Here is a 12,404-nt window from a genome sequence, read left to right on the forward strand (position 1 = left end):
TATTCCTTCAATATTCTCTGAACACCTACAACATGGTTCTAAGAACTGCAGATTCAGGACCAAACAAAATAAACAACAAAGAAAATCCTTCCTTTAGGAATTTATTACATCCAAAAGGTGAGGAGATAGAAAACAAATATATGACATCAGCTGGTGTTAAGTGCTATAGAGAAAGATAAAACAGGTTAAGGGAAATGAAAGCTGGGGTTGCCATTTTACAAAAGAACAGTCAGGCAAGCCTTCTCTAATGAGGAGACATTTGAGCAGAGAACTGAAAGAAGTGGCTATCTGGGAGAAGAGGTGAAAACATTATTAGGAACTTTCTCATTCCTTGAAATAATTTACTGTACGAAATAATTTTAGGTGTTGTTCCTTTTACTATAGAAGAGAGAAAAACACTTAAGAGTGCTTACTCTATACTAATGACCACATAATCCTCAAAATCACTTTGCGGGATTAGCTAAGGGTTTCCTTGTTTGTATAAAGGAGGACACTGAGGTTTAGATTAATAAGCAGTTTGCTTAAACAAAATTTAACATTTTGTAAGTAATCAGATCACGATGTACACCCAGGTCTTTTTAATCGTCAGATCCATCATTTTCCAACTATGCACATTCGTTAAACAAACTCAGAAGTGAATTCTTATGTGCTCAAGATTTTTAGAAAGCTTTAAAAAGTTATCAAAAATACAGTTTGTTTAAAAGCAGAAAAGTTTATTTCTCATCTTTATAACAAATCTTGGCAACAGCTATTTTTCTCTTTATTTTTTCCAAAAATCTCCTTGTCAAAACTTAATGACTTATAGTCAGCAAATCATTTATACAGTCCCCCAACATTTGGGAAACAATTTTTTCTTCATAAGCTATGTAGAAGGGCAGGTTTTAAATTGCAGACTTTTAAAACATAAGATGCAATAAAATTATACTTTCCCATATTTAGTAAGATATGCATATATATGTAAATAAATGTGCAACTCATTGTTTCATACTCACTGATTCCAACAAGGCTCAGCACACCTATACAATGTGTCATGAATTGAGGAAGGTTCTCCCACCCTACCTACTTCAAACTAGTAATGAGAGAGCAAGGCACTATGCTAGATACTAAAGAAGTGCAATTTGCTACTAATAGTCCTTACTCTCAAAGTTCTGACACAAACAAGTATAAAAGGACAGTACAAAGAAAAAGAGCTATATTGGATTATTTAAACTAGGGTTATCAGTGAAGACACCCTGGAGAAGGCTGTATCCATGAGACTCAGATTAAGCTAACCGTAAAAGTTTAGGCTAAGAATGCTAGGCATTATCCTGAGGCGAGCCATGGAAAATTCTGAAGCAGAGTGATAGGATCAAAGCTGTACTGCAGAGATAAACCGAAAGTGATGAGTGAGTAAGAAGTATAATGAGAGTCTAAAAACAGGGAAATCAGATATAAGGCAAATGGAAGAGCCTGAATGTAAGGTGAAAAGCGCAAAGTCAAGATGTGACAGTAAAAATAGAAAGCGATGCATGCAAGAGCTAGTTAGTTCTTCAACATCCTTCTTTGGAGTAGGCAACAGATAACACTAAATTATTCTGTATACATTCTCTTTTCTATAGGCCTTTATAAAGCGACAATGTACTAAATTTCCATTTCCAAAAGTATTGTTGGTACAGTGACTCCAAGGTTTTGTAACACAGCAATCAGGAATCCAACAAAACCAGAGTACATACGTTGCCTCAATTTAGGCAAATAGTTTAACCATTCTCTTTGTAGCCCCCAAATTACCTCTGTAGTAAGTTAAAAGATATTAAACTCATAGAAGAGCTATTGAAGTTTGGGATAACCAGTTAACAAAGGAGTTATTTTTAAAAAAATACATACAAGCTTAAATTTAGAATAGTGTTTTCATGACAAATCTCAAATAGGTATCTGCCAAGACTCTGGAAATAAGACACTAAGTTCCACTTTGCTCCAGCTCTCAACCTCAGATGACTTGTTATAGTTGCAGTTTAAAAAAAAGGAAAGAAAAGTAGAGTATATACTCAAATCCCAACCTTGGCTCAATACAGGCAAAATTCCTACTAAGAGAGCAGTTGTAAAAAAGAAATAGTGCCAAAAAGAGAAAAATAAACATCCTTCCAGCTGGAGAAAATGTGACTAATTTGAAAAAAACAAATGGGATAAGAGTCAGAGGTTCTCACTATACTCTCCTTTTGTCCTTTCCCTAAGTTTGGCAATTTTAGAGTATGTGTCAGGATTCCTTGTGGCGGAGAAATATACATGCTCAAAAATAGGGGCAGGGAGCACACATCTTTACAGTTTTTAGTCACATTTGGGGGACTATTCAGTTTTTCTAGGAATTATTCAGTTATTTAAATCAATTCTTTGCTCTACTTGGCTACAGGAAAACTCATATTCCTTTTTTTAGTAAACATGCTCTAACACATTTGATCTTTCAATTGCTTCTATCTAATAGCTTTTAAATACTTTTTAAGCATCCTTTTTAGAAATATTCTTAGAAAGCAGAACAAGGGCTTTAACTAAAGCTTCCCAACAGACTGCCTATCTTTCTATCTTCAAACAAGTGATATATCCTACAACTCTGCTAAGACCCATCCATTCTTCAAGGACTGATAAGCCCAACCTCCCCCATGAAGTCTTGCTCAACAATATTAACACACATTAATTTCTACTTCTGAAATTATAAACTTAATGATAAACTTTATTCACAAATATGCATAAGGTCTATCTGATCTCCCATCTACATAAAAGCTTAGAAACTGGGATCTGTTCTACACTTTTCTATGTAGGTATTAATTACAAGCAACAGAGAAGCCCTTTTATAAGGCAGGTGCTCAATACAGCAACATAACATCAAGGGGACAGAAAAGGTAGTTCTTTGTCCAAGTATGGTCCTCTATCTGCCTGTCCTACTCCATCTCTTTACTCCCAAAAGAAAACTAATCTCAGCCCCTTCACGTTCTCCTTTACCCTTGAGAAGGAATCACTTTCTTTGTACATTCAATACACGTCAGGTGTTTTAAGACATTATCTTTTAACCTTAAATTTCTAAAGTAGATTTTTTTGTTAAGGAAGCCAAAGCTTGGTGGTGGTGGTGATTTGAACCCAGCTCCTCAGCTTGGAAGCTTCTACCACACTACTGGGCACTGAAGCAGATGCCCATACTCTGGCATTATAAAGAGACAGGAATAAACAACTAATATCTCACAAAGAATTTAAAACAATAAAAACAGAAAAAGAGAAAAAAAAAGAAACTCCAGCAGCATACCTAAATATTCAAAAGAGACTAGCACTAACTTAATAAGTTGAGAGTTGCCATTTAAGAAAAACACCCATATGGAACCATTTTAAATATTTTTTAAAACAAACTATTCTATTTTTTATATACTAGTATACTATTTTTAAAATAATAAATAATAATATACAAATAATAAATATAATAATAAGTATACCATTTTTAAAACATACTGTTCATGTGTTTGTTAAAAAACAGACATGAAGAAGAATTTGTATACAAAAGAGCTTTCACAAAGATAAGAGAAACACTGAGAGCTGGTCAAAGAATACAAAAATGCAATTAAAAAAAGAATTCACGTTCAACTACCATATTAAAATTTCAACATCAACTGTAATGGAAGAAATGCAAATGAAACAAACAGTGAGATCCCCATTTTTCCTATGTGTTGGCATTTATTTTTAATTAACACCCACTTGTGAACAAGCACAAATCTAACCTTAATGGAGACAGAATAAATGGATACAACCTTTTTGAATGGATTTGCTGATGCGTGTCTTCAATTTTGAAAATGTACAGGCCATTTGACCCAGAAATCTACTTTTAAGACCTTACCCTATAGGTCAAGGTTTATCTATAAAGATGCTTAGCTAGCATTATTCACAAGAAACAACTCCATAACCAAAAGGAAGATTAGTTAAGTAGTAGAATAATGCCATTTAAAAAATCATATTGTACAGATTTAATCATATAGAGAAATACAATATGAAATGAAAAAGTAAGTTACAAAATTACAGTAAGATCCTAATCTAGGAAAAATGAAACTATGCATTTTAAAAAGGATGTATACTAAAATGTTAGCAGTGGTTACCACTAGTTGGTATGATTTCTACTTTCTTCTTTTTTCCTTTATTTGTATTTTCCAAAGTGTCTACAAAGATTTACTGTTTTTGGACTTAAATTTTAAACTTTTATAACAAAGCATAAATTACCATATTACTCAATTAGGTTAAGAGCTGTGATCACAAGTCCTGTTCAATCACAAGTTTAGCTGTAACCTAAAAGGCAGTAAATTTCTGTCTTAATATCCAGTTGTAAGACATGGTATCTGGTACATTGCTCAACCTTCCCAAGGACTTTTAGCCTACTTCAGAATTTTTTGAGAAATACCCAAGTGTATGCAATAAAAAGCTTCTTGACTCTAAACAAAAATTCCACATAGCCTGCTCGTATTGTCAAATCTATCTTAAAATTAAAGGGCTATAAAACAGCAATTTCTCATGATTAATAACTGTTTTTGTCAAAAAAACTAGTAAGAAGGGTGATTTTCGTGTCAAAATTTCTCTCCAACTTATCATTCAAAATTCAACTTCCCCCCACCATTCCAATAAAGGTGAACTTAATCCAGCTTTTAATATCTCATAAACCCATTCATTCAAATACAAAAAGAGCAGCTCGCTGAATGTGCCAATTTCACCCCCTTTACAGAGTTTCTTTGTAGAAGGCTTTAAAGTTTCTAAAGTGCCTTCATAGATTATTATCTATTTAATAACCCAAAAAAAGACCTACAAGCTTGCTAGGGTAGATATTAACCATCAGGAAGGAAAAAATGTTATTCCATTCTGAAGGCCACAGGAAGTTTACAGTACTCAAAATTAAGTCTTTAGTTAAAATAAGTATGTTCTTATCACTACCCATGACTCTTCTATAAATGACTATTACATGAAGGGGAAAAAAAGCTTTTCATGGGATTCATGATTAGTGTGGTTTCAAGTCAATCACTTTTTTAGGCATTCTTGTGCATAAGAGACATAAATTAGATTTTGTACCTTTACTGTTTGAAAACCCAATGTACTCTACTGGAAAACTGCCATGACCTTAACCACGAAATTAATTCACATTGAATCCTGTAACTGAAATAAACAATTTCAGAAGAATATTTTGCCACATGATTAAATGATTCTCTAAAATGCAAGTTTATTAAAATAGAGATAGCTGAGAAGCATGAATGCTTATTTTTATCTTATAAAAACTGAACAAAAACCTTTTTTTTTTTTTAATTTATTTATTTTTGGCTGTGTTGGGTCTTCCTTTCTGTGCGAGGGCTTTCTCCAGTTGCGGCTAGCGGGGGCCACTCTTCATCGCGGTGCGCGGGCCTCTCACTGTCGCGGCCTCTCTTGTTGCGGAGCACAGGCTCCAGACGCGCAGGCTCAGTAGTTGTGGCTCGCGGGCTCCAGACGCGCAGGCTCAGTAGTTGTGGCTCGCGGGCTCCAGACGCGCAGGCTCAGTAGTTGTGGCTCACGGGCTTAGTTGCTCCGCGGCATGTGGGATCTTCCCAGACCAGGGCTCGAACCCATGTCCCCTGCATTGGCAGGCAGATTCTTAACCACTGCGCCACCAGGGAAGCCCAACAAAGACCTTTTAAATCACCTATTTTAAAAATTAAATGTTTAGTTCAAAATCTCTTAAATAACCACATATTATAGTAATAAGTACCATCAAATAGAATGTTTGCCATTGGGTTAAGCACTTTAATCACATTTAATACAATAACTCTAATCATGAACACATTATCAGCATTTTACAGATAAAGTTAAAAATTTACCCACCATCCTTACCCACATTAAACCTTTGTCCACATTATAGGGGAAAAAAATTAGAAGAGACTTTGTGATTGCAAATATACACATATATAATAGAACAAGTAGTCAAACTGGCGCATTCTTACATAAATATTAGTGTCTTACACACAGCTCTACAATTTACAAAACACTTGTACCCTATCACCTCATTTGTTTCCCACTACAGCCCTTATGGGATTATTATCACTACTGTATGTGAGGGGTTTCAAGCTCAAAGAGTTTAAACCAAGTCACTCAGCTTTTGATTCCTCATTCTTTTTCCACTACACGATCTTGATTCCCTGTGATTAAAGAAACACTGCCCTCACAATCAGAGTATTACACAATAAACAGGTAAAATGTGCTACAGAGCCTAGATAAACATCGTCAGTTACACATTTCCCCAAGTTATTAGTCACTGCTTATTCTGATGCCAATCATAGAAATACAAGTTATACAAATAATTTTATTAAACTGGTACCTTAGCAAGGGAATCCCCTAGATTCTACTTGTATTGCCCAGAAGACTAACTCCAAAGCCTACTTTATTAATTCTTCTACTTCTTTCTACAGTATCCATCTTTTGCCTTCCTACTTTAAAATTTCCCACTCCACTTAGTGACCTGCCCTATCTTTACTTTTTAACTGTCCCATCTTCTCATTAGTATGATTTCAGACTTCATTCAACAAAGTTTTACCCAGTCATCTCTAATGATATGTAATAATCTGCAATGAAGAAAGGCCCCTACCCTCCTCCAAGTCTGGTGAGGAGCACTAAGAGTAGCTCTGAGTAGCTTCTGTGGCTGTAGACCAGGCACAATCACTCCCTTCAATGGGAACAACTTAATTCCCTCACAGGAAGGTTTTAAGAATAAAATCAAAGCAAGGTATTTAAAGTGCTTTATAAAGTATCAAGTATTATCCTACTGACATATTTTCAGGTTGCTCTTTTTTTCTGGATATCCACTTTTAAAGCTATGGAGAAAACCCTCAATAGTTCTTCTGTATTATGGGTGGTGAAAAAGAGTAAAGGATAGGAAGAAACTTACATGAGTAATGAATTAATTGGGGGATCAAGTTTAGTTATTCTATATTCACATCTCTCTTCCTTAAGTTAAATAATACCCGAGAGAGTAAACAATACAACCCCAAAATGGCTAGGCAATCAGAATACGATTACACTTTAAAAAAGAAAGAAAGAAAAAAAAAAAACTTTCCCTGCACCCACTCTGGAAAAAACTCCTTCTGTAACGCTATAAATCACTATTACAAAAAAGTTTAACTTCTATTCCCATCCCTTACATTTCTGGCTCTTTGACAGCCTGCCAAACAGCTTTGCTTACAATCCTGTGTGTCAAAAAGGTCTTCCAATTGAGCATAAACAACTTTTTAAAATGCATCTTACTACTAGGTCGCACAATTTTAAATATGTCTTGAACTCCAGCATCAAACTACATGACAGTCCTCCAGGTATACTCTTAGCAGCTGCTTAATAGCAGATGAATGGAAAAGACACAATTTCGGAAACGGTCTAACAATTTCAAGAAAGTTACTTTCACTTGTGAATACTCAAAAACTTTACCCTAAAGTTAAAACACAGAGGTAAACTAAAAATGAAGGCACCGAAAATAGGTGCCTTGGACTTAAGGCCAGAATCTCATTTTAACTCATGGTTTATTTGCCCTATAATAAGTACCTCTTTACTGTAAGGAAGCTCTTTCTTCCCCAAATAAAGAATTTCAAAGGATTTCAAAACACTTCACTAAATAATCACATCCACAGATTCTTAGCATCCGACAAAGTCATTAAAATAGAAGAGTTCATAAGGGCTTTATAAAGGTCTTACAATATAACCCTAGAAAGAGTAAGCACTTCTCTTTAAGAGACACAAAGCATCTTCCTAAGACTAAACTACTAGAGTGGCACCTGACTCACCCCAACTCAACTCTTATGACTTTATCCAGAAAGCAGAGGGAGACGAAGAGTTTCTACAGCCAAAATCAGATGAGTCCCTACTCATTCACAGCCTGTTTGCTCTTACTTTAAACACAAATCTCAAAAAGTTTACTTGGTTTTTAATGTATTAATGGGTGACTCAGAGCAAATTAGCAGGGAGAGGGACTCTTTTAGGCAGTCATTTGATAGGAATGGCTATCAAGTGAAGGACTGACTCCACACACACACAAAGACAAAAACCTGTGAGTAGCAGACGGAGCATTTAATAAATGATGACCCCTATTTATCAAGTCTTAAGAATAGCATCTCGGGGCTTCCCTGGTGGCGCAGTAGTTAAGAATTCGCCTGCCAATGCAGGGGACATGGGTTTGAGTCCTGGTCCGGGAAGATCCCACATGCCGCGGAGCAACTAAGCCTGTGCGCCACAACTACTGAGCCTGCGCTCTAGAGCCCGTGCTCCGCAACGAGAGAAGCCACCGCAATGAGAAGCCCACCACCACAATGAAGAGTAGCCCCCCTCGCCGCAACTAGAGAAAGCCCACACGCAGCAACAAAGACCCAACTCAGCCAATAAATTAATTAATTAAAAAAAAAAAAAAAAGAGTAACATCCCTTCTCACTGTGCCACAGCCTAAAAACGATGTTCATAACCCTGAGTCATAAAGCAATGCTTCTCCTAATAAGGAAAACACATAAAACGCTTTGAAACTACATCTAAAACGGCGTAAGTAGGTAAGTAAATAAATACGCACCACCCCCCTCTCCAGGGTCCAAAAGAGCTAAATTAATCATCCATCAGCATTCCAGGACAACTTATTACTTGAGAATTCCAACCAGAATAGGTCTAAGGCAAAACTCTCTCCTCTGGCAGCATTTTCTTCTATGTAAACAGTTCTGTCAAGTGCTTTGGTTGGCAAACAATAATAAAATCAGCTTTATTTCCTGTTCTTTTCCCCTTAGCAAAACTTATAGTTTGTCATCACCTCTGACATACATTCCACACGTCCAAGGTCTACCATGAATGACGAAGTATATTTCACATAAACTTTTCTTTTAAAGTGAGTCTTTTATCAAAATGTTTTACATCTTACCTCACAAAACCTTTATCAGATTGTGGAGAGAAATTTGAAAAACACAGCTCATACTTAGTGTAGTTAATAAACTCTTATCTATGCCATGGCCATACTTACCTAACCGTAGGCTTTTACTATTTATAAGCCTTGGAAAAACTTTATGCCTTTAAGTAACATCAAAATTCTCAATCAGGATTTCAGGCGTTCAATTCACACCACAGTGAAAGATCAAATGCTAAACTCCTAAAAATAGGGCGTTATGAGTGAGAGGGACACACAACACTCCGCCGCCAAGGCAAATGCGTCTTCCAGGGGGCAGGGGCGCTCCTTGTACACGTACAGTAGGAGCTCACATTCAGCAAAACCGGGGAGCGAAGGATCAGGTGACTTCACACCACCGACACTTTCAGTCCGATCGGGCCTTACTGTGACCTCAATACTAGTAAACAGCTCATAACCCCAGTTTTGACAATTAAATCTGAACGTGCATCCTAGCCACGCGCTATCCGCATGAATGGGTTCGGGAACAGAGGGTCCCCGGAACCCGAGCCCCCGGACACAGCCCTGGCCTGCGGACCGCGGTTCCCTCCTGGAAAGGTGTCTGGAGAACCTTCCAACCTGGCAGCGAGGTGTCTGCTCCCCCCGCGAGCTGCGCGTCCTCCTCCTCTGCTGGGCCCATCACGACCTGGTTAACCCTTCCTCCCTTTCCGCGCGAAGGACAGAGGACAGCGAGTGCCGGCCGGGTGACAGGTCGCCCGGAGCTCCCTAGGACCTCCCCGCGCCGCCGCCGACCTCCCAGCGCCCCGGGTCTGCGGCCCCTGCTCCAGGCCGCCCCCTCTGGGGGGGAGGACGCCGCTACAGCCACGCGGCGGGCGGGAAGGCAGGGGGCCGGGCCGGGCGCAGACGCGCGCGCCGCCCGTGCAACCGACAGCTGCGGGAGCCGCGGCCGGAGGACCGCCCTTTCAGGCCGCGCGCCGCGGGAGCTCGGGGGCGCGGCGGGGGCTAGGCCCTGCGGCCAGACGCGGCGGCGGGAGGAGAGCCGAGCCAGCGGCGGACGACGACCCCACAGCCTGCGGCCGGTGCCAGCGAGCCCGAGCGGCCCGCGCCCTCTGCCCACCCGGGCCCTGCAGCCTACGCCTCGCCAGCCCGTACCTAGGAGGGTTGTGGACGAGACGTGGTTAACGCCGGTGTTTGGGTCGCTGGTTCGCCTCCGGCGCCGCAGCCCCTCGTGCGACTGCTGCCTCCGCGCTGCCTCGTCCCCCTCCGCCATCTTGTACCGATTTAAAATTAACTCCCCACTGACGTCAAACGCCGCCGCCGCTTTATCAACCTCCCGGGAGCCGGCGGAGCGCCGGCGGGTCCTAGCGCCGCCCGCAACTGTGCCTCCATGTCCTCCCCACGCCCTCCTTCGTCCCGCCCCTCGGCGCCCTCGCTCCGCCTCCGCCCTGCTTGCCTTGCAGCCTGCCGCTCGGTTTTCCCAGGCTTCCACCTTGGGGAGAAATTGGGCGGTGCCCCCACCGCAATCGTCTCACACTCCCACCGCCCTAAGCCCAGGACCACACCCCCTTAGCGCTGAGCGGGTCTGTGTAAAAGCCGAAGGGGCTCTCCAGAGAACCAAGTCCCTCCTTCCCAATCGAGTAACCCAATTCTCTTTGCAGCTCTTCTCCATAATCGTTGACTCGTGCACTGCACGTGAGGGTGCTTTCATGCTCCTTTCCTTCTCTCCTTTTTATCTCCTCCTCCACTGCTATTCTCCCCCCTCCCTCCTTCGCTCCCCCCGCCCCGCACTCCCAAGCTATTGCTGGTGCCCTGCTTTTCCTTTTGATCTTTCTTCGCACAGGTCTCTAATATTGTTTCCCATCTAGAGACCATCCTATGCTTTGTTTGGCATAGCTTCCTTCTGCTTATGAGGCCCTCCTCCTATCTTCTTAACTGTGCATACCCTTACCCTCCTGCTCCTAGCCCCTTACAGGTGCAAACCAGAAAGCACTCTAATCAGAAAATGAATTGTAGCAGGTCCTTTCCTAACTGTGATGAACCTTCTTGTGGGGAATCCAGTGACATCTTATAGAAAGTTCAGGTCACTTTTAAAAATAAATATCTGCCTGTGGAAGCTTCTGTGAAACCTGGTCCCTATTCTTTTGGATTTTTTCCATTATCACCAGCTGCACTAGAAATTCCTCCTCTCTGGTAAACGCATGTGTCCAGGTGTCCAAATCGCTGCCTTGTGCAGGTCTTCTCACAGACTTTCATCCAGCATGACCTCTAGAAAAGCACTGTGTGTCACCAAAGCTTGCAAGGTGCCATTCTAGAGGGGTTTGGGGGGCTGTTTATTCATCTGTTTTCTGTATTAATGGAGAGGGATTTGGAGCTCCTCCTGGACTTCCTAACTCCCTGCATCCTGGTTTGATGCCCTGGGACAACCTAAGCCCCAAGCCATAAGCCCTGCTTGATGATGGATTTCCTTTCATAATCTCCCTATGAGACATCTATTTAATATTGCCACAGTCTGCTTTATGCAGGGTATCATCTAAGGTGTGAGACAAGATGCAAAGATGAGTATTTTTTGCCATCAAAGAATAAACTTCCAATTACAAATTAGCAGTTAACTTAGCCCTGAGCTCACCCCATTAGGGAGGTGAGGGTTAAGGCTGCACTACTAGTCAAGTGACCTCCTAACCAGTGTCCTTTCCACTATTAGACAGTTTATCCCATATGCTACTACAGTGCCCTGACAGGTCCAAATCTCCTGACTCCAAGGAGTGTAAAGAAGCCAAACGCAAATACAGTCAAGAGATTGAGCGTTGTCCCATGGTCACCTCAAAACCATATGTTTAAAAGGCCTTCCTCCATTTTCCCCCGTCAGCCATCCCTCTTCAATTTCTTATCACAGTGAAACCTCAGTGTTACTGCAGACTTCTCCCTCCCTCTACACCTATCAAGTCCCAGTGAAGTCAATTCTGACTTCTAAATTTCCCTCCAGCTCTTCTCCTCTCCATCCCCTCAGCTCCCCTCTTGATTCAGACCCCGTTACCTCCCACTGGACTTATTATAACAACCTCCCTGCTGTTCCCCCTTCTCCTGTGGGTCCTCCACACAGACTGGCTTGAGTTTTCTTAGATGCAAATCTATTCATGTGATTTCTCTGCTCAGGATAAAGTCCAAGCTCTTCAAAATAGTTGACAAGACTTTTCATGATTTGTGCCCTACCTATGCATCAAGCCTCGTTTTTCACTACTCTGTCATTCCTTTATTCTTTCATTTAACAAATGAATTTTGACACTGTTGTGTGTGCTGAACAGACAAGGACAAACAAGACAGACAAAATTGGTTTCCTTGGTTTTTGTTTCTTTCCACACCCACACAGGCCGCCCCACCACAAAAAAGTGAGCATCCAAGAGCTCAAAGATCTGTCTTGTTCAGGCTATAGCTCCAGCACCTAAGCCAGTGCCTAGTACATAACAGGGTCTCAAAAAATAGTTGTGGAATAAATGAATGAATAAACGAATGAATGAAT

General features: G+C 40.8%; 1 protein-coding gene across 5 annotated transcripts in view; it reads right to left on the reverse strand.

Annotated features, from left to right (window-relative positions):
• Positions 1-10,157, reverse strand: part of ATL2 (atlastin GTPase 2) — a 67,944-nt gene extending 57,787 nt beyond the window's left edge. For 2 of the 5 annotated variants that reach the window (XM_068564267.1, XM_068564271.1), the window contains exon 1: positions 10,040-10,157. In XM_068564267.1, the coding sequence (XP_068420368.1) occupies positions 10,040-10,157 (118 nt within the window). Of the gene's footprint in view, positions 1-9,505; positions 9,658-10,039 lie in introns of those variants that run through there. The other 3 variants (XM_068564269.1, XM_068564268.1, XM_068564270.1) reach the window with 2 other exon arrangements.
• Between the last annotated feature and the right edge of the window lie 2,247 nt (positions 10,158-12,404).

Source organism: Eschrichtius robustus, chromosome 15 (genome assembly GCF_028021215.1).
Source record: "Eschrichtius robustus isolate mEscRob2 chromosome 15, mEscRob2.pri, whole genome shotgun sequence".
Lineage (NCBI taxonomy): Eukaryota > Metazoa > Chordata > Mammalia > Artiodactyla > Eschrichtiidae > Eschrichtius > Eschrichtius robustus.